The 26,374-nt window shown below is 55.1% G+C and overlaps 10 protein-coding genes across 10 annotated transcripts; 5 read left to right on the plus strand and 5 right to left on the minus strand.

The window, feature by feature from the left end:
• Positions 1-14: 14 nt before the first annotated feature.
• Positions 15-2,402, minus strand: CCOS01_14006 (uncharacterized protein; the record flags this gene model as incomplete). The annotated part of the gene is made up of 3 exons (XM_060462150.1): positions 15-258; positions 315-2,135; positions 2,194-2,402. The coding sequence occupies 3 exons, from the start codon at positions 2,400-2,402 to the stop codon at positions 15-17; spliced, it is 2,274 nt and encodes a 757-aa protein (XP_060307246.1).
• A 2,746-nt stretch (positions 2,403-5,148) lies between these two features.
• CCOS01_14007 (uncharacterized protein) lies at positions 5,149-5,650 on the minus strand (the record flags this gene model as incomplete). Its single annotated transcript, XM_060462151.1, has 3 exons — positions 5,149-5,388; positions 5,464-5,485; positions 5,577-5,650. The coding sequence occupies 3 exons, from the start codon at positions 5,648-5,650 to the stop codon at positions 5,149-5,151; spliced, it is 336 nt and encodes a 111-aa protein (XP_060307247.1).
• A 1,863-nt stretch (positions 5,651-7,513) lies between these two features.
• Positions 7,514-9,658, minus strand: CCOS01_14008 (helicase associated domain-containing protein; the record flags this gene model as incomplete). Its single annotated transcript, XM_060462152.1, has 1 exon — positions 7,514-9,658. One exon carries the CDS (start codon positions 9,656-9,658, stop codon positions 7,514-7,516), a length of 2,145 nt encoding a protein of 714 aa, XP_060307248.1.
• Positions 9,659-10,557: 899 nt separating this feature from the next.
• Positions 10,558-12,182, plus strand: CCOS01_14009 (CUE domain-containing protein; the record flags this gene model as incomplete). Its single annotated transcript, XM_060462153.1, has 4 exons — positions 10,558-10,578; positions 10,674-11,022; positions 11,100-11,654; positions 11,737-12,182. 4 exons carry the CDS (start codon positions 10,558-10,560, stop codon positions 12,180-12,182), a joined length of 1,371 nt encoding a protein of 456 aa, XP_060307249.1.
• Positions 12,183-16,532: 4,350 nt separating this feature from the next.
• Positions 16,533-20,119, plus strand: CCOS01_14010 (ankyrin repeat protein nuc-2; the record flags this gene model as incomplete). Its single annotated transcript, XM_060462154.1, has 7 exons — positions 16,533-16,538; positions 16,608-16,688; positions 16,931-17,053; positions 17,117-17,167; positions 17,232-18,033; positions 18,092-19,881; positions 19,937-20,119. 7 exons carry the CDS (start codon positions 16,533-16,535, stop codon positions 20,117-20,119), a joined length of 3,036 nt encoding a protein of 1,011 aa, XP_060307250.1.
• Positions 20,120-20,367: 248 nt separating this feature from the next.
• Positions 20,368-21,192, minus strand: CCOS01_14011 (uncharacterized protein; the record flags this gene model as incomplete). The annotated part of the gene is made up of 2 exons (XM_060462155.1): positions 20,368-20,978; positions 21,090-21,192. The coding sequence occupies 2 exons, from the start codon at positions 21,190-21,192 to the stop codon at positions 20,368-20,370; spliced, it is 714 nt and encodes a 237-aa protein (XP_060307251.1).
• A 572-nt stretch (positions 21,193-21,764) lies between these two features.
• CCOS01_14012 (cytochrome oxidase assembly) lies at positions 21,765-22,513 on the plus strand (the record flags this gene model as incomplete). The annotated part of the gene is made up of 2 exons (XM_060462156.1): positions 21,765-21,939; positions 22,026-22,513. 2 exons carry the CDS (start codon positions 21,765-21,767, stop codon positions 22,511-22,513), a joined length of 663 nt encoding a protein of 220 aa, XP_060307252.1.
• A 248-nt stretch (positions 22,514-22,761) lies between these two features.
• On the minus strand, positions 22,762-23,811 carry CCOS01_14013 (50S ribosomal protein L3; the record flags this gene model as incomplete). Its single annotated transcript, XM_060462157.1, has 1 exon — positions 22,762-23,811. One exon carries the CDS (start codon positions 23,809-23,811, stop codon positions 22,762-22,764), a length of 1,050 nt encoding a protein of 349 aa, XP_060307253.1.
• A 335-nt stretch (positions 23,812-24,146) lies between these two features.
• CCOS01_14014 (uncharacterized protein) lies at positions 24,147-24,610 on the plus strand (the record flags this gene model as incomplete). Its single annotated transcript, XM_060462158.1, has 2 exons — positions 24,147-24,454; positions 24,514-24,610. 2 exons carry the CDS (start codon positions 24,147-24,149, stop codon positions 24,608-24,610), a joined length of 405 nt encoding a protein of 134 aa, XP_060307254.1.
• A 959-nt stretch (positions 24,611-25,569) lies between these two features.
• Positions 25,570-25,925, plus strand: CCOS01_14015 (uncharacterized protein; the record flags this gene model as incomplete). Its single annotated transcript, XM_060462159.1, has 2 exons — positions 25,570-25,637; positions 25,793-25,925. The coding sequence occupies 2 exons, from the start codon at positions 25,570-25,572 to the stop codon at positions 25,923-25,925; spliced, it is 201 nt and encodes a 66-aa protein (XP_060307255.1).
• Between the last annotated feature and the right edge of the window lie 449 nt (positions 25,926-26,374).

The raw sequence follows: 26,374 nt of genomic DNA on the forward strand, positions 1-26,374 counted from the left end.
ACGTCGTTCGCCATTTAAGGACGCATGCCCCATTGCGGCTTGAGCTGGTCATCGAGGGCCGTTGGCGTGAAAACAGTGTCACCGGGCAGACGGCTGACTCTGCCGGCACCGCTGCGGAGAGCGGCCTGTTGGACAGCCGAGATACCACTACGGTTGCTACGAATGCTACCAGCATCGCTCATGTTGTCACCGTCCTTGAACTTGCGGGGAGGAGCAAAGTCGAGACCAGTGAAGGTTCCGGATTTACGCAGCAAGTGACTGTCCAACTGTTAGTGACTTCTACATCTTTCCAGTGTCTATAAGGGATAACTTACGGGCTGGGCATGGCAGGCATCTCTTCGAAGCTGCTAACCAATGGGGAATGGACAGGAATTGAAGGCGCTGCGTAAGGGCGTCTCTCACCCGCCGGACTCTGGGAACGGCCACGGGCGCGGGAAGAGAAGGTCTCGGGAGGAGCGAAGTCGAGAGGGTTCAGGATGGAGAAGGAGTCATCCTTGAGCTTGGACGGGTTGGGCATGGTAGTCAAGTCGGCAGGGGGAGGTCCCTTGGGCTTGGGTCTACCCCCAGCGGTCCTGTTGGACACTGAAGAGCCAGGCCGAGGAGTGTACTGGCTGGACATGTCGGATCCCGGTCGAGAAGGTCCAAGGCGGCTGGACATGGCCGAGCCGGCACGAGGAGGAGGACGTCTGCCACCGGGGCCGGGGCTGGCCATGCGACCGCCCATGGAACCATGCATAGCCCGGGGAGGAGGCGGGCCACGGAAGCGGGAGCCGCTGGGTGGTGGCGTCATTGCACGACGAGTGACGGGCTGAGCGTAGGGCATGACGAACGAGTTGCTCTCAGGGTCGAAGTAGGCATCGCCGCCGGGACCACCGTTGTAGCTAGGGTCGTAGTCCTCATAGTATTGAGGGCCGCCAGGAGGAGGTCCTCTGGGGGGTCCGCGAGGTCCTTGAGGCATGGGAGGCGGGGCTTGGCCAGCGTGCGGGTTGTCGGGGTCGAAGTACTCCTTGTAGAATGATCTGATTCTGTTGGCACGCTCTTCAGGGTCCTCGGACTCAGTCACCTCATCAGGAGGCAGAGGTCGGAAGCCAACTGAAAGCCTCTTGGCGTCCTGACCCGGAACACCAAGTGCACGTGACATGCGGTTGTCGTTCATATCCACAGAGCGTCTCTGAGATCGGCCTCTATCCTCAAAGTCATAGTCGTAATAGCTTTCGCGGTCGTAAGCATTCGTTTCCTCGGGCACAATAGTCGGGAGTGTTGAGGGAGCAGCATTCTTCTGGGCAGGGAAGTTCATGTCGTCGAGACCAAGGCCAACGGGGGCTGCGGCCGGTGTGCTATCCAGCTCTTGAACTTCGGGGATGGACGGGTTCTTGGCGGATGGACGAGGGTTGCTGGGAAGTCCCCTTTGAGCGACAGGGGCAGGTTCCGGGACGTCGGGAATCTGAGGAAGGGAACCGCCGTTTCTGTCATCGGGGTACGGCATGGTCTCGATCTTGGGAATAATAGGCTCAGCGATGAGCGGGCTTCGAATGACCGGGGATGTGGGGGACAAGACGACGGGAGAATTTGTCGTCATGATTTCGAGGGCGGGGGAGCCAGACCTAGACTTGGGCGTGGCGAAGGGGTCTGCCGTCGCAGGAGGAGGCCTGGGAAGGGAGTTTTGCCTAGGAGGCAAGGTGTTCTGGGTCATCGTGGTGCGACCAGTCATGGCGGAACCGCGTCGGCTCGTCGATTTGGTGTAAACGGAAGCACCATCGGGCTTGTACGATCGGATGGAACCAACATCGCTGCCGGTGTACCCAGCCACGGGCCGGTAGGGGTCTGCCTCGCTGTGGAGGGTTCTCGCGAGAGAGTGCAGAGACTCACGCGAGCTCTGAAGACCGGGGGGAAGAAGGTAGGGGCTGTCCAGGTTCATGTCCATAGACAGTTGACGATGCTTCGTGTCGAGGCCCATTCCCTTCTCACGGAACATCATGCTCTTGCGCTTTCCTTTTCCACCCTTATCAGAACTGGTCTCGCCAAGTCCGAAATCCAGGCCTCGGTTGGGATCAGTCGCATCCTCCTGTTTTTGCCTCTTGACATTTCTTCGGTGGAAGTAGAACAGCAAACACAAAGCGCCAACGATGGGGATCCTAGGAACAGTCAGCACATTCGTACACATACCCTACTCGAGAACTCGTTGAGACCTACGTGACGCCAAGAGTGATGGGCAATGTGAGGGTAGAAGGGTCGACTGGCTTCTCACACTGACTGGCTGAGCCGGTACAGGTTTCTCTCGTTCCAATGATACGAGAGACGATTCGGAGGGGCGCGACAGATCGCTCGTTGTTGACCGGCTGGACGTCCCGGATGGGAATTCGGGAGGCCATCACGTAGCCATTGGCGTTGAACGAAGCCATTTTGAAATTGTGCGGTTTCGACAGAAAGATACCGTGGTACCTTGAAGCAACTCTCCACTGATAACCGGTTCTCTCTTTGAGGTCGACGGTTGACCTCGAGAATTTCTCCTTCCTTCACTGATTGAAATTACCACTATGCCACCATTACCGGACTAAAGATCGTATCGGGGAGTCGGGACGGATTTCGAGGGGATGGTTGGGACAATTGGTTGAATGTCAAGACACCAAAGCAAGTGGTCGAAGGATTCGAGTTTTGAATCGAATCTCGTGCGAAGTGAACGGTTCCGAACGCCTGGGCGGGATGCTGTATACAAAAAGAGTGACTACCACCGAAAATATTCGGTCGGTGGAATTCTGGGTTTGGGGTTTTGTTGTGTTGAGTAAAGAACGACTTTGGAGTGAGTTTGACGGGTCGGTCAGATCCGGTGATCCATTCACACAATCCACGATGTTCCTAAAAAGAGTGACGAGCCCGCTGGCAGGCAGAGAGAGGATTGTGGAAAGTGGAAAGTCGGCGGATGTCACTGGCCTCGGAAGATCAGAGTAACGACCGACGATGGGGGGGAGTAGGGACGGAAGGAAAGAGGAACGAGAGTAAGTCCCTTTTGGGGGTGAGGGCGAGCAAAAGAGAGGCGAGAAGGAGATCCGAGAGTGGGAGCGAAAGAAGACGGAGACGAGCCACCACAGTCCTGAGTCCACAGTCCACAGTCCACAGCAGCAAGCAGCGACAGGCTGCAGGTCAAGCGAAGCGAAGCGAAACGAGCCAACGAGCGGACGGGGAGGAGGAGATTGAGCAGCAACGGACCAACGAGACAACGACTCTTGCACGCAGCCTTGACCTGGACCTGTACATGGACCTGTACCTGGACCTAGACCTAGACCTGGACAGCTCACTCTTACTGCTGTTCCTTTGCTCCTCTGCTCCTTCGCTGACGGCTCCTTGCTGGCTCCTTACTTGTATGTGCACCATGGAGAGGAGGGCCAGAGAGAGAGAGAGAACCTTGAATATTGACCCATGACCGTGAGCCTGGACCTTGTAAGATGGCCGGGATGATAACAGCTAGACCCATCGTGGACATCCCACGCCGTCCTACCGCCAGACACGAGAGCGAGTGCTACCATTGGATCGAATGGAGTTCAATAAGTTCAGTAGCACACGAAAAACGAATAAAAAGATTGGGGGTGAGAAACTCAGGAGGAGGAACCACTGGACTGTGGTCGGACGGTACCCACGGTACGTACACAAACTACCCAGTACGTACCCGTAATGAAAAGGGGGGTGGTGCCTGTCAACCTGGGAAAGTCCCAGGGTGATGGGCCGGGGTTGGAAAGAACCGTTTTTTGTGGAAACGGGCGAATGAAAAGCAATTTCCTCAAATGAGCCGGGGCTGGCGCGACTTTTACCACCCCTGGTCCGAGCCCGCAGAGGGCAGCACGGCACGATTAGTGTACGCAGCGCGAATCCTCTGCGTCTTCTCCTTCGTTTTCTTCCATCTCTTTCTTCTCATCCGTACGGACACGGAGGAGTATCTATCGCCTTTTCGTATGGCAGCATGATTATTATTCGCTTCGGACCTCCATTTAGCTTCTGACGGCCTTCCTCTTACCATTTGGTTCTATTCTGGTCTGCAACACTGCATACCGCCGCTACCACATCTCCATGAATACTATCAACTCGCGCCATTGGCTTCCTACCCGCGCTGTCCACACCCAACCGTTCTCTCAAGCAGCCGCAAGTCAGGTACGGGCGACCGCTGACTGGCTGATGCCGGCTGTGCCATCCCAAAAGCGTTGCACTAAAATCGATACAAGCGCATGGTCCTACAGGGGCTTCCCTCGTCTAGCGCAGGGATTTGCTGCAGGAACGCGCCCCTCCTCGACCTTGGAAAGCTCCAACGGGCGGAGATCGTTCATCAGATGGCATCACATTGGATGGATGGGACGGTGAACAAACATCAGTCAGCAGAAGCAGCACGGTCAACAGACACCGTGCAAAAGATTGCCCTTCTTACGGTCGATTTCCACCCAAACACCCGCCGTATCCTACTCACCTTCATCCCAACACTTCGATGTTTGGTGTTTCGTCCGAACAAGGAGTTGATTTCTTCACACTGTCACCACCTCAATTCTTACCGACGAAAAATATTCAATGGGACAAAAGATGTGGCAAAGCAGCAGACGGACAAGATGCTCTGGCCTCACTCTGCGATTTGTCCACCTCCGCCTGCGCAGGCGGTAGAAGTACATGCACAACCACACCGCAGGCTTGCAGCGCTAATCTTCCCGACGAACTAGTGGCTTCAGTGGCTTCTAGATCCTCGGCCGCTGTTTCTGGATCCAGACTGGTCTCAGACATCCCCAGCATCCGTTCATATCTACTCTTATGAATACGCTGTCCATCTTGTTGCTTTCTTATGCACCCAACATCAGGGGCACAAGCCAATCTATCGACAAGACTTATCGGGAGACTCCGCCGACACTCGAGCCTAGGTTGTCTCGCTGGCGAAACCACACCCAACCCCCAGACCCAGCCCAGGTCTCTACCGAAATTGGAGCCGTTACCTGAAGCTGCGTCGGGTCTTTGTCTCTCCTCTTGGAAGTCAGGTCCCGGGTTTTACCAAGGGGTTGCCGGACGGTGACGACGCCGGCGACAAGTTGCAATTCTTGGACATGGAATGAGGTCGTCAACGGTCACAGCCTGGCAGGCGGGCACTCCCGGGGTTAAGGTGAACCTCTCCTGATAAACTCATCGAGGAGGCTGAGCTCCCGCCCGCTCTCCACCATGCTCCCCCGCTGGCGCGTTCGCGATCCACGACAGTTTATGCCTCTCTTCTCTTGACGTGCCGACTACCCATTGCAGCTTACCTCTTTTGGCCCAACTCCCAATTGGACCACTCAACGCGTATGGAGTATGCCTCTGGTGTATCAACCAAACCATCCTACGAAAGGCATAGATAGGCTTGCAACCCCGAAAGCCTCTGCCTACCTATACTTAGCTGATGGTGTTGAACGGTGCGACGCAACTCCTGACTTGCGCGTCTCTTATCAGAGTTTGTCTTACAGTGCATCCGCACATCATCGTACTAAATCGCGCGCACGGCTTCTCATCTCTAATCAGCGTTTCTGCATGCAACACCGGGTAGACAACCGCATTGTACAACAGGCTGAGCTTACCAAAACGCAGACGGTAGCGGTAGCATTGCCAGCGAGTCCAACAACAACACCAACGCGGCATCTCGAGCCGTCATTTCGGCTCTGGGTGGGGGTGGGCAATCCCAGTAGCAACTCCAGCGACGATCACTCACCTCTTTCAAGGGTAAACACCTCCGTTCAAATCAGAGAGAAACAGGGAAACAAAGGCTCCCCTCTTGACCCAGGACCTCCCAGCTTCGCATCATGCGGTCGCCGCGTCGCACCTCTCCCCTTTTACGGGGGATCCATGCAGCGACAACGGAGGGCCGGGTTAAGGGGCCGGTAAGAAAAAGAGATGCGGCAGTTGTCCGGCTCAGCGCATCGCATCTGGTATCCTTTCCCGCCGGCACCGATAATCGAGGGGGATCTGAGTCGCATGTCATCGCGATGCATTGCAGCGCCAGTCCCGTTCCTTGGGAATTCGAGCCAGGTGTCTGCCATGGCTGTTGGCCTGTTGCTAATCGGCTGGATGTGTTCTCGTCCGGCTCTATCGTCCGAGACTCGAGAGTAGCCGTCATCGGGTTTCTGGCCGGTGCAGCTACCAGACTACCAGCAGCGGTGCCAATGCCAAGAAAAGAGGGGAGTGCTCATCCCCTTTTGCAAGACAGTCCCTGATTCCACCGACGTTCCAATGTCCCCGCCGGGTTCTTCTATTTGAAGAGAGACAGAAGCATTCCGCCTGCATGTCTACGTAAGCATGTCTCCGGAGAAACAAGCATAGACGTATGTCTCGTCTCACGTGCCACCCGACAAGACAATGTCACCTCATACGAGTGCGAGAACAATAAAGCCACACGAGTTGTCCAGGTGTCCAACAACGTTGTCGAATTCCCTCGATCCAAGACTCAGGGGTTGAGGCGGCTCTGAACTGGCAAGATTGGCTAGACCAGCCGCTGCTGATGAGGATGAGAAAAAGTCAATCCCATTGCTGGCTTGGCGAACCAGTCAAAAAGCCCAAATCACAATTGGCATTGCCCCCAGTCGAGTAATTAAGCTAATCTCGATGGATCCTCCAAAGCTTGGTCATTGGCCGAGAAATCTTGATCGGCCCCGTCCTCTTGGTGTGCTCTAGATTTGCTGCCAATCACAATGCCTGGTGGTCGACCGCTATCACGACAGTCTGCAACGCTCGTATAAATGGCGTATAATCGGCAACTGTACAGATGCATTTCATAAAGTTGTGATTCCTTGCACAACCTTTACATCACCCACTGATTATGTAGATGTGCTATCCGTACGCCGTATATCGATATCGTTATCTCTACCGAGTACGGATACGCTGACTCCAGACTGTAGGACACTCCACATAGACTCTATGGCCAACGGGTCAATTTCGAGCCCTGCAACGCCACCATAAACTTGTACGGATAGTAGACACTGTCCGACGGTTGCACTCGGCCCGCTGTATCAAGGACAGCGGTATCGATTCGGTCCTGCTTCAGGTGCTAATAATTGTAAATATCTGCCGCAGCACACTATCAAGTCTTGAATCGTGTGAGTTCAATGTCCTGGCTTTGTACGAATACGCAGTGCGGATATTCTACCTTGCTTCCCGTTTTCTGTACGGATATTGGCAATGGTCCAAAGTTTCCACCGCCAAGGAATAAGTCTGAAAGTTGCAATAACCTCATGTCCGCCCCTGTGAGGCTCTGCCAACCTGACATAGGCTGCATAGCTCAGTGTCCTGGTTACACAATAAAACGGCAGAATCTTCGCTTCTTCAAGACCTCAACTGCCCAGCCTCATCGGAACCCCCGTCGCCCTAATCTCGTCTCATCTCGCCCTCCGCGGCCCTCGTACCACAGAAACAAGGGCCCCTTCCCCCCTTCCCCCCTTCCTACTGCTCCCCAGCTTCACATCCCATTCAGTGATTCTAGTATGCTCCCTGTACGGATACCCGTGGGCTCTTTTCTCTCTTTTCATAGCGTTTCAGCTTCAGCCTCGTCGCGAGCCCGCCGCGCCGAACTGTCCGACAGCTGGTAGAACTCGGGCGCGTACTCCACCAGCCAATTCTTTTCGATTTTTGTAATGTCCCGTATGAATATCTTGTTGGCCGTCTCCATGACCTCGTGGAAGATGACCCAGTCGGCCTTGCGGTTGAACATGAGGGAGCTGGGGTGCGCGTGGAGCGTCGTCTCGCCCGAGACGTTGCGGAACGTGCCGTCCGGTTGCATCCTCGCCGCGTGCGCAAAGTAGCCCGTCGTGAGGCACCGCCGGATCTGCTCCGCCTTTGTGGAGTTGTCGTGCTTTTGTTGATGCTGCTGCCGTGAGCCCGCGGGGCCGAAGGACTGCTGCTGCTGCTGCTGCTCATTGTCGGCGGCGATGCCGAACTTTTCGAGGTACCGCTTCAGCTGGCCCCGTATGCTGACGGCCCTGGTCATGGTCTTGAAGTTGAGGTTGTGGTCCCGGCAGAACTTTGACTCCTTCCTGCCCTTTGTCACAAAGGCCTGGTAGGCGTTGAGCAGCGTCAGGTGGTCGCCCTCGTCGGCGGCGAACTTGCGCCGCGACAGCTCCATCTGTTGCCTCTCGCCGTCGTGGTGGAACCAGACGTTGTTTCCGCCGGCGCTCGTCATGGCCGCGATGGTGAGCATCTCGCTCAGGCACCCAAACGACTGCGCGCCGAGCAGAGTTTTTGCCATCATCGGCTCGACGGCCAGCTCAGCCATGCGGTAGCCCAGCGGCTTCGTCAGCTTGGCGTAGTCGTCGAGGGCGCCCAAGGAGTAGAGGAGCTCCAGGGCTTTGGCCATGAGCTCTGCCGGCGGCGGGCTGAGGAAGTTGAAGCGCAGGACGTTGTCGATGCCGAGGGCTTTAAGTTGCAGGATAAAGGGCGCCAGGTTGGAGCGCTGCATCTCGGGGACGGTGACCTCGGGGAGGGCGAGGTAGGCGTCTTCCGTGTAGAGCCGGAAGCATTTGCCCGGTCGGGTGCGTCCCGCGCGGCCGGCGCGCTGGGACGCCGAGGCCTTTGAGATGGCGGTCGAGGTGAGGGTCTCGATGCCCGTCCGTGGGTTGTAGGCGCGCAGCTTGGCGAAGCCCGTGTCGATTACGTAGACGATGCCGTCGATTGTGATGGAGGCTTCGGCCATGTTGGTGGCGAAGACGACCTTGCGCGTGCCCTCGGGAGGCTTATCAAAGACGTACATTTGTTGCTCTGTCGAGAGACCCGCGTATAGGGGCAGCGCTTGTAGTGTCTGCTGGCCGCGAGGTTGGTTCGGGTCGAGCAGGCGGTCGGCAACGGCTTGGACGGCGTTGTCGATTTCTTCACGGCCTGTGAGGAAGACGAGTATGTCGCCTTCGGACTCTGTCGTGTGTATGTCGAAGACTGTGGAGATTGCCTTTTCGACGTAGTCCTCTGTTGGTGATTCTAGGTAGAGGACGTCAACGTGATGTGCTCTGCCCTCCAAGCTAATAATTGCACCCTTTTCGTTGTCGTCAGCGGCATCGGCCTTTCCATCCTTGTCCTCCGGAGCGGTGACCGTCTTCTTCTGCTCGTCCCCCGGAGAGGTCGTGAAGAACTTTAAGAACTCCTCAGCCTGTAATGTTGCACTGCTAATGATGATGCGTAGCTCAGGCCTCTTCTTGAGAATCTTCTTGAGTAGTCCCAGGAGGATATCAGTGCTGATGGAACGTTCGTGGGCTTCGTCAACCATGATGACAGAGTACCGCGTCAGCAAGGGGTCAACAAGTGCTTCCCTGATGAGCAGCCCGTCCGTCATGAACTTGATGCGCGTCTGCGCCGAGGTGTTGTCCTCGAACCGGATAGCGTAGCCGACCTGCTGGCCAATCTCACAGCCAACCTCCTCGGCGACGCGGAGCGCGACCGTCGTCGCCGCCACGCGGCGCGGCTGCGTGATGCCGATGACCTTGCCGTCTGCGCACCATCCCGCGGCTTCGAGGAACTGGGGGATCTGCGTGGTCTTGCCGGAGCCGGTCTGGCCGACGACGATGGTGACCTGCTTGGTCTCGATGAGATAAAGAAGGGCCTGGCGGTGCTTTGCGATGGGGAGGAGGGCCGACGGCTTGTGCAGTGCCGGGATGAAGGCCGAGTTGAGATCGAAGTCTGCCATGGTTTGGTGAGAACCTTTTGGCTATTGACTAGAGACTGTCTGTGTGTTAGAAATGAGTGATGTTTATTCAATGTGGCGATTTTACCTTCAAATACTGGCAACTGACCTTACATCAATCATCAAGATATGAGATATATTGTAAGATAATAGGTCTGTCACCTTATGCATCTCATTTTGGCTGCCAGCTTTTCTTGTAAGTGTGGTTTGGCCTCACAATTGGCCTCGTTTGCAAGTGGTTGTCGGCATTGAACGTTGCAATTTTGGCCGGTCAGAGTGTTACCAGCTGAGACCAGGTGGCAATCTCTGATTGCATCCCACCATAGGCTTCAACCTACATTGTCAAATAGCTGACATAATAATACGCCGCTCAGCATCTAAAGTCTCTCTTTCCATCTTTTTATCGCCCTTGTACCTAAATGACTTGATCTACAACGTTCTTTGATGCTTCCTGTATCTTGTCTATTTCAAGGGTATTTTAGGCAACTAAAGGAGCAGCGGGAAGGGTTATCGTGATGAAAAAGAGGCTGTCAGGATCACTTGGTACAATCTGACGACAAGTGTGGCGGTAGGATTGTGGCTCAGCATCAAGCTCAAGCTGGCGCCTAGAAGTTCCCAGTTCCCCAAAGGAGGCGCGGCGTCATCAGCTTCGTAACCCACTTTAATGTCATCTCGCCAGCTAAGGTACCCTCCAGTCTCCAACCCCTCCGTCCGGGCGCGCGCATTCCGCAACGTCCTTGCACCTAACAATCTCGCGAAAGCAAGCAAATTACCCCCCTCCATCCTTCAGCAGACTTGCCTGCTAGCTACTCCTTTTCTTTTGCTGGGGACCTTCATCTTGCACCGAGACGAACTCTCTCCCAAGGAGAGAAGAAGTACTGGAGAGCGACCGAACAGTAGTCATGTCTGCCCCCATCGAAACAGTGCGCATATATCCCGTCCCCCGAAACGAGCCCAAACTTCATGCACATGTACCCTGTCAAGAGAGAGACTGACACCCTCATCTCTTTTTCCACAGAACAAGCTTACTTCCTCGAGCGGGCCCGAGTCGCCTACAACAGTCCGACCCCTGGATCTGTCCGACGACGAAGACATCCAGGAAACAGGTGTTCTTGGCGGTGAGGCTCCTACTACATCTCAGGCTACCACCAAGACCACCAACACCAACACCACCTCGTCCAACATGACCTCCTCGACACCCGTCGCCGCCGAAGCGGCCCCACCAAAGCCCCCGAGACCCTCCGGCGAGACGCAGAAGACGGAGGACATCTTGAAGGAGGCCTTTCCTAGCATCGACATCTCCGTCGTTAAGGCGGTCCTGAGAGCCAGCGGCGGAAAGATTGATCCGGCTTTCAATGCCCTCTTGGGTATGTGTCGCGTGACCCCCCATCACTTACCCAAAAACCGCCAACAAAGTTCCCTTACTGACAGGGCCCCGATATAGAAATGACTGATCCCGATGCGGCCCAGCACGAGACAACCGACGAACAACCCCCTCCCCAGCCTCCCCGCCCCCAGGGCGGCGCGCAGCTGTCCCAGCTCGAAGCCGACGAGCTCTACGCACGACAGCTGGCGGAGCATTTTGACAATGTCGGAAGCTACGAAGCTAGAACCTCTAACCGGAGCCCCGGCGGTGGCGGCGGCCGTGTGAGGAGGCAGCAGACCGGCCTCGAGCCCAGACCGAACGCCGAGGACCGCGAACCCAACTTCTTTGACGATGAGTTGCCGGTGATTCAGGAGAAGCTCCGAAAGGGGTTCGTGGAGACGCAGGGCAAGGTCAACAGCTGGATCACCACAATGAAGAAGAGGTTTGACGAGGAGTTTGCCGACGAGGATGAATCCAGTCACCAGCGGCCGGATCAAGGCCAGGGCCAGGGCCAGTATGGCGCCCGACGACCCGGCGAGTCGAGCCGTCGGAGCGGCGACTACGAGAGATACGACGCCGATCCTCAGGTGCTCAGCGACGACTTCGCGGGTATGAAGTTCACCGCCGACGGAAGTAAGTCCCGATGCCCCTTTTCGCGGCTACATCCCCCCTTTGGCACTGTTGCTATCCCGCACGATCTAACAATGGGACCCAGCGCCTCTCCGCGATAACAACAGACCTCTGTCAAACCCTGACCTCTACAAGCCCCCTCCACCCTCAAAGTCGCCCAAGCCCCACGACGGCCGCAAGGTGGCCTTCAGGGAAGGCGCCGAGGAGATTGACGTGTACGGCTCGTCGCCCAGACGCTCCGCCGAAGACCTGTCCGGTTCAAAGGCAAAGGCCAGCAAGTGGCAGCCCCTGTCGACGGTCGACCCGAACCCCATCAGCGACAACGACCCCTTCAGCCTGGGCGACAGCGAAGACGAGCGGGAGGCAAAGGAGAAGGCCGCGTCCACCAGCAAGGATACTACTACCAAGGATGCCGGCGCCAGCTCGGAGGACAGCGAAAGGCTCAAGAAGGCCGCAGCCGAGGCTATGGCGGATAGTCTCGTCGAGTCCAAGAGCGGCGAGACGGCTGGTGCTGACGCCAAGAAGAATTGAGATTTTGAACCTCCAGGGCGAGGCTTGGCTGTTGTGATCTGAGGAAGTAAGGGTGGCTTTTGCGTTGATACACTACTTTCATTTTCAGATATCCAAAACCCCCCACGCCATGGCTTGAGCGACACGACGAAGACAGCCTGGCAAACCGGGAGGGGGGGGGGGGTCTCGGGAGGCATGGCGAACCTGGGATTTTCATGATTCCCCCTTTCCATTTCACTAGGAAACGTACCTTTAGTTAGGACATCTAAATTGAAATTATCCCGCAATTGTGTTGCTGTTGCCCAAGTTCCTCCCTCATTGTTGAAGAATACCAGAGTCGGATTTCATGTTGTCGCCTAGGAACTAGGCCGATTTGCCGACTTGGCGTTGGTGTGAGTTGGAAGTTGGAACACATAGAAACAGGAAGGTCACGCGGATCTTGCATAGAGAGAGGCGTGATGATGATGTACGGGTAAGAAGACCCCGAAGCATACGAAGCATACGGGATGTAATACTCGCAAAAGACCCTAGTATGGGCGATCGGTCTCTGACGTATGCGTACGATGTGAATATGGCTGTCGTTCGCGATGCGGCAAGCGGCGGATGGGGATGGGGGCCGCGGCCTTTTCCAGCATGGCCGCTTGCCAGGTTGCCTAGGTTCAGGATGGCCTGCGGATGCAAACATGTCAAGGTAAGGTAGCATGCAGCTGATATGCCCCGCCATGCTGCCGTCCCATTCCCGAGCAGTCGTATCGTGATATAACCGATCCGAGGCGGTAGAAAGGCCCAGGCGTATTAGTGAGTAGCGTCCTTCAACTACTGGTTCTGGCTCACAGACGAGATGATTCAAAGGAGCCCATGCCCAAGTTGACAGTGTTTATGCCCCACGATGACCTCTGGAGCCCCATCCCGTCCCCATCCTCGGGCTTTGATGGGCTCCATGGTAGTCTTTTGCTGATTGACCCCTATATCCGACCAAAAAACAAGCATTTTGATTCGCAAGGGTTTACAATATAAGTTGAGAAACCCATCAATAACAGCGGGCTGGGAATTTTTCGCATCACCCGCTTTCTGGGCCGTTGGACTCGCCAACAGTTTGTGAAGCGAAGCGAAAGAGCGAGAAGTAGCCGCTATGAGTTGGATGCCCCCCTCGCGGGTTGATATGCCCCGCACCATCTTGATTGGACGGGGAAGTTCTGATGTGGTTTTTCTGCCCACCACTCCGGCTGGTTCCGTATTGATGCAGGTTGCTGGAGCTCCTGCTGCTGCAAGTCTGGGCTTGAAACATCCCAATCATTTAGAGCTGAGAGGGCCTTTTCCTTCGTACCCAAAATGAATTGGCGAAAGCCAGCTAGAGGAGATGGCCAGAGTAGGGTTCTGAACGGTACTTGTCGCCCGTGAGCACTACCCCTCAACGGCACGTCTCGGTGAAATTGGAAGTCCATTGAGCCGTATATGGCTTCGCTAGACCGGCCAATTTCTCGAGAAGAGAGAGGATTAAGTAAAACTGAAAAATAAATAGTGTCGAATGGAAAATCTCGGATCCAGGTGTGGAAGAGGTTGTGATTTTGTGCCGAAAAAAATAGAGACAGGAATTTTCCAACAGTTCAACGCCCCGAGTTTTTGGCAGTGTGCTGTTGTGCCTCTCTCAGCCTTGTCCTTGGCACATCGAGAGGAAAACGTGGTTCGTGTGCGAGCCGTCATTGGCCGGCGATCTGAAGACTTGGCTTTGGGGGAAAGCGAATCAAGCGCATGTGTGGGTGGGAGGTGGACTCCACGGGTGTTCCTTGAGGCCATGTACATGTTTTTTTGGTACATGTTGTCGACGTACTGCTGGTGACGGCTGCGGCTATTGAAAAGTAGGTAGGAAGGGAGCTCTGGCAAAACGGACACGGCCGTCGAGAATTTCAGGCCCCTCCAGGATCCACGCTGAGGCAGTGAGAAATGGCACACGTGCTCGGTTTCTGTGATATTATACACTGCCAGACGCAATGCGTTGTTGAACTGCCACAAAGCGGGTACATTTGATGGTTCAGGTCGTCCGACTATTTTCTCGTTTCCGAGATGGCGCGAGAACTTGCCCGAGTAGGTAGGTACAAGCAGAGGATGGTCGCTTTGATCTTGACCAGGGCAGACAAGGTCGGAAGAGGGCAGAGGCACAAGGTACGATGATATGGTACTTAGTAGGTATGTGATAGATTGTAGGCGAGATGTTCCTTGGGAGCTCATCGTAGGTTGACGTTGGGAGACTTTCCGAGTACGGCGAAACGGCAGGGCACTGGCCACAAAACAGTCAAAGAGCCACACTTGATGCCTTCCATTTCTTGCCCAGTTGAATCTGAGTGGATGATTCTCGCAGCTCTTGCAGTTCTCGCAGGTGTAACGTCGTCTTCAGTGCGCATTTACTTTAGGTACCTTAGCAGGTAGGCAAGGGTGGCAGGAGTGACAAGAGAAAAGGTACCCCGCACCTCACAGCTAGACAGGGGAGGGGCTGATCGATGCTCTTGCTCTCTTGCACGCAGCACACGCTGCACGGGCAAGAATAACCAGACCCAACTTCCCAATGGAAGCACGTACCCAGGGCCGGCAGGTGGACCCATATTCTGGCCCGTTGCTGGTGCTTCTCGGACCTGCCATTGGTCAGACCGATACCATGGTTGGCCAAGACCCCGGTCGGCACCCATTTACATTTCACGACTTTGACTGCCAACTGCCTCTGCCACTACGGCCTGCCCTGCTAGCCCATCGTCTTGAGAGAAAGAGAGAGAGAAGTGAGGAAAGGTAGATACACACAGTACCTCCTGATCTGGACCCCTTGGGATTTGGGTTTCTAGAGTCGCATCTCACTTCTCATTCACCACTCCCCAAATCCGAAGTCTAGATCTGGGCTGCTGTCATTCTTACCGCCGCCGCCCTGCAAACCTCGACATACCGATGAGGTAGAGTTGCAGAACCATACAACTCACTCATCTGACCTATCCTCGGTTTGCCTAATTCGACGTCACTCTCACACGACACCAACACAGACGCATACGCCACGGCCGCAACTTACGGCAACTCCAGACATCACTATTCTCATCCAAAAGAGCATAGGTTGAAGCAATCACCGCTTGAACCTGCTATCTTGATCGGTAAGCATGAATGTCTCTCAACAATCAATCTCGTGATCTGCTCCGATTCGGCGCAAGTCTGTTTACTGTTGCCTTTGTCTTTGCCTTTGCCTTCGTCTTGATTACACTCCGACTCACATCACCTCTCTTTCTACCCCTCGATCCATGCTTTACTGCTTCTTTTGCATAACCCCTATCACCAAGGTCGACGACGCACTCGTTTCCTGTTATTCCCCAGTCAGACTAGGAAACGGTGCCAATACCCTGGACAGGACGATGTTCTGGTCCCCGGCCGCGCCTGGTTTTCCTAACCTCACCCCCCGTCCAACCCGTAACTAGATCTGGTCCTGGGCCAATTCAGACCTTGCTTTCCTCATCGGAGACAAATAACGGGTGTGCCATCCGACACTGGCGCTGACATGGTATGTTGCCATCCACTGGTTGCTAGTACCTGCAACCATTCATCGTTCTCCCTGCCCCCACGCAGCGTCTGGCATCAATAACTATTACCTACTTGTGGCACCTGTTCAGAGCAAATGCCTGACCATGTCCATGTTCTTAGAGCCGCGTGCGTTGTTGCCCCTCTTTCTTCAGAGCCTGGTTGTCACCGAGGCATGCCCGGGATAGCTTCAGAATACCCCCACCTACTACCCATCTTGCTCGTTATGACCTAGTTTCTCTACGGGTACTGCTTATGGGTTCCTGCTCCTCCTTCTGCGTGCTCAATTTTTTCAGTCATAGCTACTTGGTGGCTCTACTGGCCAAGTGGTCGTCTTATTGCACGAGGGATATCTCCCGATCATCGTCCCCTTTAATTTAGACCTTCAAATTCTAACTCAACCAACAGCTTCGAATCCTTACCTCAACTTGGATATTCGCCTGTCTTTGTCCGCTACTCAGTCTACCTCACGCGGCAGGATTCTATCTTGCTGATCGCCAAAAAAGGCCTTGGTTTCCCCCAACTCGTCATCCCATTAGCTTGCGCCACTGAAGAGCACCCCACGTACGGTTCTCTACATTAACCCGCAGCTGTTCTACACAACTCTGCCACGAGGCGACGTCACTCAGCATACCCTTGTGCGAGTGGCTACTTTGCTTGCCTGCCGCCGACGCATAATCACACCCGCAGAGCCTCCTACTGTCATCAGCTTTCTCCCTGCAGACATCCACTGTCAGCTTGCCACTACTGGAGGGCACATAGGCTGCTCTCTCTTACAACGATCACTTTTGGACACCGTGATCCCACGGGCGTCCGTCCATCATGTCAGTCTCTTGGCCTTAGCTAACCCCTAGTGTGTTCTCACTGGCGAACTTGTGCTGATATAACAGCAGGAAGTTCGGCAAGCAGATTCAGAAGCGTCAGCTTGAAGTTCCAGAGTATGCCGCTAGTTTTGTAAACTACAAGGCTCTCAAAAAGGTACGTTTCGTTGTCCGGCAGTTCCCTCTTCAGTCTCTATCCCCCTTTTGTTACCCCGTTCTCTCGCTTCTCTTCTGCATTGGATGGAAGCTTGGTATGCAAACCACAAAAAGGAGAAAAACCCCCTCTAGAATTTAGTCAACTCGGTACCCGACACTGTCCCGTCAGGGGCAGGTGAATGGAGCAAGCCCCCATGGCAATAGCTAATCACATCCGGCATTACCACTGACATTCGCTACTAGCTGATCAAGAAATTGTCGGCTACGCCCACGCTGAGCGCACAACATGACCCTCTCCGCTCCGCAATATCTATAGACTCCCAGGCTGCCCTTCAGGCCAACAAGGCCACATTTTTCTTCCAATTGGTATGTATCCAGTCATGGGTCAGTGCGATGAACTTCCCAACGTACTTACTGACTCTCGAACAGGAACGAGAGCTCGAAAAGGTCAACGCCTTTTACCTACAAAAGGAGGCAGAGGTATGCAATAATTTCTCTTGTCTAATATAATGACTCTACCCTGTCAGAACTGACCCCCGCCTAGCTCAAGGTGCGACTGAAGACTCTTCTCGACAAGAAGAAGGTGTTGCAGTCTCGCAATGGTGTTTCCAGACGTTCGGCCAAGTTCACAACTCTCGAAGAGGGCTTCCAACAGTTTGCCAGCGACTTGAACAAGCTGCAACAATTTGTTGAGATCAACGGGACTGCTTTCTCCAAGATCCTCAAAAAGTGGGACAAGACGTCAAAGTCGAAAACCAAAGAACTCTACCTATCCAGAGCAGTCGAGGTCCAGCCCTTCTTCAATGCCACCGTCATTAGCGAACTATCCGACCAGGCCACTACTAGTCTCCAAGAGCTGGGGGCTTGGGCCGAGGGTGACAATGTCAGCTTCGAGCCTCGTAGTGATCATATCGTGAGCAGCCAGCATCTACTCGGAACCGACGAAGGTGATGCGGATACACTACTCCTCGACACGGTCATTTCAGGGAACCTCGAGGCTTTGAGGGATCTCCTGATTCGAATGCGGACGGCTGCTAGCACGTCCTCAGGCTCTGACATCTCTCTGATGGAGAGAGTGACTAGAACGTTCCTCGCTGCCATTCACGAAGCGCCTAAAGAGACTCTACAGGCTCTCCTCGATACGGGCTTGGTCGACATACAGTCAGAGGACGACATTAACGAACGAAATTGCCTGCACCAAGCCGCCATCTACGGGAACTCGTTTGTCCTTGAATACGGCCTGGCAAAAGGTGTTGCTGTCAGTCGTACCGATGTGTATGGCAGAGTGCCGCTGCACTATGCCAGTATGCATGGACGATTGGACATGCTCGACGCCCTGACTAGTGGTAAGATCTATATAAGTACAGGCAATGTGGCTGCATGGTTGCTGACATAGCCTCACAGCGGATACTTCAACGATAGATTTGATCGACCATGATAACTTTACCCCTCTGGTACACTCGATCATTCACGGCCACCTTCAGTGCGTCGAACGACTGCTAGCAAAGTCCGCTCGAATCGACCCTGTCTCTGACGCAGACCATGTACCGTTGAACCTTGCCTGCGAGCATGGTTCGTTAGCAATCGTGGAAATGCTCCTCCAGCATGGAGCACAGATCGTTCCCGACGCTGAAGGACTCTATCCCCAACACCTTGTTGCTCGGTCAGGCCAAAGGCCAGAGCTTCTCCTTTTGCTCAAGAACTTTGGAGCAAATCTCGATCAGGTTGATAAGTTGTACGGATGGACGCCCCTGGTTCATGCCGCGAGCGAAGGCAACGTTCCCTGCCTCCAAGGGTTACTGGACGTCGGAGCAGACCCCAACATCGTCGACGAAAAGGACCTGCCAGCAATGTATTACGCTGTCTGGGAAGGCCACCTCGAATGCATGCAATTGCTTGCACCGTACAACGCAAGAACGAAGGCGAGCCCCATGATCATGCAGCCCGGATTGGGACCAATGATGAGCAGCGGGCCCGACCCGATGGCCCTTGACCCGGATGCCATCCCTGAACTTGAGCTGCCGCCGCCGATCATACCGTTGCGCCGGTACGGACACAACTTCCTGGACACCAAGACGGTCATTCAGATCAGTTTCGAGGAAAATGGGGACCAACCCCTAGTGTTCTTCCACGACGGGAAGTACCCTGCCGCCCGACTCACCATTTCATCAAAGGTTTCGGATCTCATCCCGAAGAATATTATGCTGCCTTTCCAAGAAGATACCCGTATTGTTTCCTTTCAAATCGACAATTTGGAGTCATTTACACTCGATTTCGACGTTTTCCCTACCTACGGCGCGAAGATCATTGCGAAGACGGTGGCCCTTCCCAATACCTTCAAGGCGCTGCTTAGTAGCTCTGGGAAGTGCTGTCTCCCCCTGTTCGATCCAAGGCTACGAGCAATTGGCCAGATCAGCTTCCACACTCAGGTCATCAAGCCGTTCAACGGTAAGCCACTCGAGATTACGGATTTCGAAACGTACTGGAAGGCAACAAGCCAATTCGACCGCAGTCCAAGCACATTTGTGACTGGTTCGAGTTTGTCAGGTGACTTTGTCCAACTCTTCGTTCAGCACACCAGCGATGGTGTACCTGTCTTGTGGCCGAGATGGACGATACCATGTGGTGGAATTGACCTGCCCATCTCAAGATTGACAATGGAGCAGTTCAATACGATCACGTCAAAGAGCCCTAGCAGAGCCGAACTGGCATCATTACCAACAAGGCCTCTGGACGCAATTGCGGACGTCCATCGGGTTCTTGCGACAGCGGGTATCCCTCTCAACGAGGCGCTGGCTCTGCTCCCGCATGGCATGCATGTCAACATCCAGATTTTGTATCCGTCACTGGACGAGGAAAGGTCACTGGGTCTGGGCCCGTCGTTGGACCTGAACACATTCGTTGACTCTCTTCTCACTAATGTGTTTGATCACGCCCGCGCTCAGCGAGCTCAGTCGCTCGAGTCGGTCCGTTCTGTGGTGTTCAGTTCATATAACCCGAGCATGTGCACAGCACTCAACTGGAAGCAGCCAAACTTCCCCGTGTTCCTGTGCAACGATCTGGGACGGGAGGATGTCATGGCGCCGCCGGACATCATCCAGAGCCACGGCAGAAGATCTGCATCAATCAAGGAGGTGGTTCGGGTTGCGCAAGGCAACAACTTTATGGGCCTAATTTGCTGCTCACGGCTTTTGGTAGGTTTAGGCTCTTTTGTTGATGGCTGTGATATTCTTACTGACTGTACAACAGGAGATGGTCCCCGCCCTGGTGGACGCCATCAAGTCACACGGTCTTGCACTGGTCACAGACAAGTCACTGGATCCGTCGTCGACAAATTCTCTGACAGATCCGTTCCCGCGACTGCCAAAGGGAGTGGATGGTGTCCTGAAAAGCCACGGTGTCTTGCGCTTCAACGAATCCATAGATGTGTAGTAGATTGTTGTAATTACGTGTCAGAAAAAGTTAATAGACTTGTGTGTGTGCACCTTTTTCAATCTCGATTCGTGACAGCCTGACCTCTGGATATTCCTTTTTCGCGCTCGCTGCATCATAGTTACATCGTCATTCCAGCATAAGTCGTAAAGTTAACTCCTTCCGGTCCCGTGGTATTCGTAGTAAAACAAAAGAATAATACACATCTCCCGCTGCCACGTAGCTAATTTTCCTTGGAGTCATAAGCTTTACGCGCCCTTGAAACCATACTTGAGCGTGGCCAACTCTTTTTCCGGATCGACGCTGCCCATGACCACCTTTGCAATCAGAACAACGACGTACACTATAGCAGGCAAGTTCCCCAGCCCCACGTGGCCAAACGAAGCCTTCTCGCTCGACTTCGTCGCCAACCCCGCCAGGATAAGCATACCACAGAGTCCGAGGTTGAGGTACGGCAGATACAGCTCCAGTGGACCTTTTTGCTCCTCGGCGAAAGAAAAGGAGCTCCGCCTGCGTCTCCTCTGCGTTGTCTGAATGGGCTGGTAGGACGACGGACCGCCGGAGACGGACGAGGTCGAGGACTCGAGCGAGGAGGCCGGGCTGGGGCGCGGGGTCTTTGGTCGGGACCATGCGTCGAGCCAGGGGATTCCGGTCGCGCCTGGGGGTTGGGTGTGGAGGAGGTAGGCGGTCGAGAGGAGGGATGTCAGAGAGAGGAGGGAGGTGAGCGGGGCGGAGAGGCGGGCGAGGTTTATGAGGTAGGGGATCGTTGTTAGGAGGGGGAGGGCGAGGAGGGCGGTTGCGAATTGGGCGTTGCGGGCTGCGTTATCTTCTGCGAGGCGGCGGATGAGGGTTTCTTGTTCTAGGTTAGGGGATTGGGTGTTAGCTTTTCATGTAAGACGGAATGGAAAGATGAAGAGTGAGGGGAATGGGATGGATTGGGAATGAGGTTTTTGTGTCTTTTGCGTCGTACCCTCTTCGTCCATGGCTTCTGGCTGTGAGTCTGCCGAGTCGTCGTCTGTGGGATAGTGGAATGTACGCCGCAGACGAGCGGCTGCGCCTCGAGGTTCTGCCATTTTAGTATAGAGGTTGTCAAATGCGCGATGAGCTGCAGCGGGTTGCTGGTGTTTTGTAATGATGTCGTAGCTGTTAAAGGCGCAAACACTTGGTCTACGTATCGACAAGTCCAGTCGATGAAGACAGATTTGTAGAAGCCTGGGTAGGTAGCTACGTAAGGTATCGGTGCAATAGGTGTAGATGGAGCTTACCTACCTTACCTCTCGCAGAGGGGGCCGTGACCGACCACTCAGCCTTATGACGCGCGACAGCTGGACAATGTGTGACAGGGGTCTTGGGTCCAGGGTCTGATTGGTTACTGTTTATCGATTGCTTTTTTTCTCTGCTTTCCAAATGCCCACGCCAGGACCCCGGGAATTTTCGAGAGAGAGCTTTGGCCCCGCCCACCGAGAGTCGAGACCGACCGACCGAACTGACCGAACTTGCATGGTCTGATTCGGAGCATCCCGAGAATTTGACCTAGACGCAACGCCCGGCATCACGAAATTCGAACCGACCACACCCACCGACGCGATAGCCCCGACTTCACTCGTAGGACGCTTTCGATTCCACGGGGAGTTTCATTTCCAGCATGTTCTCAAACACAGCTACCAGGAGGCTCGCCTCCTCGCTGCGCAGCGCCGCCGCGAGGCAACGGCAGCAGCCACAGCAGCTCAGAGCGCAGGCTCAAAGGAGATGGGCGACCGCAGCGCCGAAGCCCGGGTCCGGACCGCTGATGGAGCGGCGCGCAGATCGAGAACTCCCAGGTAAACTGCTCGTCTTTCTCCCTCCCTTTCCCTCTTCTCTCTTCCCGTTGTCATCCATCCGCTAACCACCACAATTCTTTAAACAGACCTCAACCAGATCACCTTCCGCTGGTCCCGCACCCTCCCCCTCTTCGCCGCCGCCATCGCCCTCAGCAGCATCGCAATCTTCAACTACCAAAAGTCTTCCTCACCCGTCATCGCCTCGACCCTCTACGCGCTGCGCACCTCCCCGAAAGCCCGCGAGTACCTAGGCGACGAGGTGCAGTTCAAGCACCAGATCCCCTGGATCGCCGGCGAGATGAACCAGCTCCACGGGCGCATCGACATAAGCTTCAGCGTCAAGGGGTCCCGCAACGAGGCCGTCATGAAGTTTGCCAGCTTCCGGACGTCGCACAAGGGCCTGTTCGAGACGACCGAGTGGAGCTTGGAGACGCCCGACGGGCGCAAGATTGATCTGCTCGACGGGGCGGATCCGTTCAAGGGGTCTATTCCGGGTGATGATTTGAGTGATGATGATCTCGAGGCTGTGGTGTCGGCGGCGGAGACGAGGGGTTTCAGGCAGAATATCAAGTGAGTGAGAGAGACAAGGAGGACCGTTGAATACAGGGCAGCACTACAGTCACTTCAAGGTCTCGTGAAGGGAATCGTCATCAAAAGCATGCATGGGTTCGAGGTAGTTCAAGTCATTGGGTTGGAATTCGGGTCGGGCGAGATAATGACCCTAAAGCTATGCGCCTCTCTCAATGGGGTGATAAATGTACAACATGTATAGTACACAGACTTTCGTAAACAACAGTAGGAAAGGGGGAGGGTGGACGATATCTATACAAGTGCCGGGAGCTCTTTCCTCTCCTTCTTCAGCACCAAGTGCCTCTCTCTGGCCTCCTGCAATCTCGCCTCGCCATCCACGTTGGCCTCCAACAGCTCCTTCAACTTGTCCTGCCTGTAAGGAAGCGCCGGCGCCTTCCTCTTGACGGCATCCTGCAGCTTGACGATACAGTTCTTGGGGCCCGCGACGGCGCCTTTGACGAGCACGACGCCCAGCTCGTTGTCCACCTTGAGCACCGTCAGGTTCTGCACCGTGACGCGCTCGTTACCCATGCGACCGGGCATCTTCTTGCCGGGCATGACTCTGGAACCGGAACCCTGCGAGGGGCCGGTGGTACCGATGGTGCGGTGGTTGAGCGAGTTACCGTGGGACGCCTCCTGACCCGCGAAGCCGTGGCGCTTCATACCACCGGCGAAGCCCATGCCGCGGCTGTTGGAGCGGACGTCGACGTACTGGCCCGTCTGGAACCAGTCCGGAAACAGCTGGGCGCCGACGGGCAGCAGCCCTTCCTTGGTGCGGACCTTGAACTCGGCCAGGTGGCGCTTGGGCGCGATGCCCTTGGCCTCGTAGTAGCCCAGCATCGGCCTCTCGACGTTGCGCGGCTCCTTGGAGCCGGAGCCGATCTGGACGGCCCAGTAGCCATTGTCCGGGCGGGTCTTGTTGGCGACGACCTGGACCTGGTCGAGCTGGAGGACGGTGCAGGGGACACGCTTCTTGCCGTAGTAGATGGCCGTCATGCCCTTCTTGACGGCGAGGACGCCGGTGCGGAGGGGCGTCGTCTTCTCGCGGCGGGCGAGGGCGGCGGCGGGACCAGTGGTGAGGACGGGGAGGCCGGCGGTGGGCTGGTTGAAACGGGTGGGCTTGCTGCGTTTGGGCGCCGTGGACCAGCCGTACTTTACGCCGCGCTTCGCGGTGAAAGGGAGGAGCTGGAGGCGAGGGGCGATGACGGCCGAGGCATTGGCGGCGGCGGAACAGGTGTTTGATATCGTCGTCGTCGTCGATCGGAGGAGCTGGAGGCAGCTCGGGGGTAGTCGGGGCGCCATGGTGGATGGCCGGGGGGTGGAATTGAGGGCGGAAAGAGGTGGTCTGGTGTGAGGTCGGCGATGGAATTTTTTGGAGTTGAGGTCGGATCTGAGTGCCTGGGGTGGAAATCTTGAAATGGTCCGTGCACCTCCCTGAAGTGAAATGGTCACTGAGCTTACCAGGAGCTCATGCCAGGGTCTTTTTTCTCTTTTTCAAGGAATAACTCTGCGATCAATCAGGATACCCAAGTAAACATTCCATTTTCTCTATTCAATTGACAGATTCTTGAGAGCAAAGAGCCACTTTACTCCAGCGAAAGTCTTGCTCTACACCAAGAAGACTAAACTTGGCCAAGATGGATAAAACACCCATCATCCATGCTTACAGACATCTCTACCGCGAGCTCCTACGAGCGGTTCAATTCGCACCGCCGCACAGGTACACCGTCCGCAACCAGCTGAGAGCGTCGTTTCGCGATAAAGACGCGGTGTGGGACCCGGAGGTTTCCAAGAGAACACTGTGGTTCATACAGGCGGCTCGCAGAGAGGCCGGTATCGAGCACAAGGTTCTCAAGAACCTCGTCCGCGTGGCTTGGGAGAGGCAGAATATGGATACGTGGAAGGTCAGCTTTCGCAAGGAATCGGAATCCCGGGGCAAGGATGTGTGAGTTTTGCTTTTGATTCGGTTGTGAGAGATACGGTTGCTGACGTTGAATTATTCAGCATCCAAGAGGCCAACAACATGAAAGCTACAGTATACAATCACTATGACATGACGATAAACATGCTGAACAAGTCGATGGGTATTCGACTGAGATGATGGTCTCGAGCAAGTCACGGTAGTCTTGATCGAGTTGGCACTCGCACGCCTGCACTGGCTGTCATCAAAGAGTGCAGCTTGACCAACTCCTGAGAATCTCAAACGGTTCCACCTTACTGGAAGTGCAGGCATTGATGGAGACATGTCCATCTCAGCATGCCCAGGCGGGATCATCAGCCCAGATACCACGCTTCGAGGCTTGTTGTGGTGCCAGGGTAGAAAGACGGCAGGCAGAGGACGGAACGGAACACGATAAGCCCGAAACGTCGCGATGCAGTACCTATTCTCTTATCCAATGATAAGCCATTGGAGGAAACTGGCGTTGAGGAGAGAAACGACCGCTGGTGCGACCTTTGCCAGGCGGGCGATCTGCAGATGCGCGGGGTCAGCAAGTGAAACGGCTCACCTGTGGTTGGTTAGCACGTTTGGCTACGTGAAGGTTGGAGCAGCCGTCTAAGCTGTTGATGGTTGCATGGTCGATTATTTGCTCGCGAAGCGCTGCTGGCGCCCGCTTGTATGTTGATTCTTGCTGTTTATGAGCTCATTATTCCTCGCCTCTTGCGGAACGCTACTTCAGTTTCCCCGAATCAGGCCAGAGATCTTGAGACAGTGTCATTCAACAGAGAGAACCCGTCGGGAGGTTGATGGGGGCATATGAATAGGGACCTAGATGGCTGCACCTCGGAGGCAACAACGTTTTGTCGTACATGGCGGGCGTTCTGCCCCAAATGTTGAGAAGTAAGCGAGAAGTGAGGTGCCCGACCTTCACGGACTGAGCTGAGGGCTGAGGGGGAAGAGTTGAGGCGAACCCCCGTGTACACCCCCCGTGTCGGAGCCAAGAGTCTCGGCCGCCAGGGCGGTGGTGGTCGGCCCTTTGCCGGTACGGGGAGATATATAAAAAGAGTGGTTCCCTTGGGAATCTGTTTTTGAGTACCAAAAATACCCAATTCGGAAACAACATGGCTCGCCCCGTGAAACCGACCCGCTGTTGTCGTAAGGTGGTCGACCGAGTTGTCCGCCTGGACAAGTACGATATTTCCAAAGCTCGGGTGAGAAAACACTCTGTGACACTAGAGATAGCCCACCAGGGAGAGAACTGGGAGAGGCGTCACTGGCAGTCTGGCTTGTGACGGTGGATTCTTGAGATGGCAACACTGGCCAATCTGGGCTGATTGGTGTTAGCGGCCGCTACCGGGAGGAACAAATGAGAAGCGCAGGATCGTTGGAGATCCAACGGGGCCCTGGTCTCGTTTCAGTGGACCCAGACACTAAGGTAAAGGTATCTTCTGCTGGTGCTACTGCTGCTACGGAGTGAAGTGCGTGGGTGCGTCCTGGAGATACCAATCAGCAATGGTACGACTGGTCGCTCAGCGGGGCCGAAGGGGGGCCTCCCAGGTGCGGAAAGGATGCAGCTTTCCGCACCACGAACTGCCCTGGTCCTGCAGCTTTGGAATGGTCGTGGTTTTGAAGGTACCTCCTGATACAACCATCGCAGAGTCGGAACCTCACCCGGTCACTTGAAGTTGAGTGAAGAAGGGGGAAGACGAGGGGGGCAAGGTGCTGAACTGAGCTTGCCTTGAGGTCAGGGAAAGGCAAGGTTGGGTGCTGTATAGGTTGTGGCTGTAATCGTACCTTCAACTAAGTACTTAGCTGAGGTGCCCCTACGAATACAACGGTCTGTGATGCGGATGTATCTTTCTACGCCGTAGATTCCCACTGCCGACCCCGCAATCCGAGTTACCTCTGAAGTATCCGTAGTTCACG

This window comes from Colletotrichum costaricense (genome assembly GCF_030867565.1).
Source record: "Colletotrichum costaricense strain IMI 309622 chromosome Unknown Scaffold_19.1, whole genome shotgun sequence".
NCBI lineage: Eukaryota > Fungi > Ascomycota > Sordariomycetes > Glomerellales > Glomerellaceae > Colletotrichum > Colletotrichum costaricense.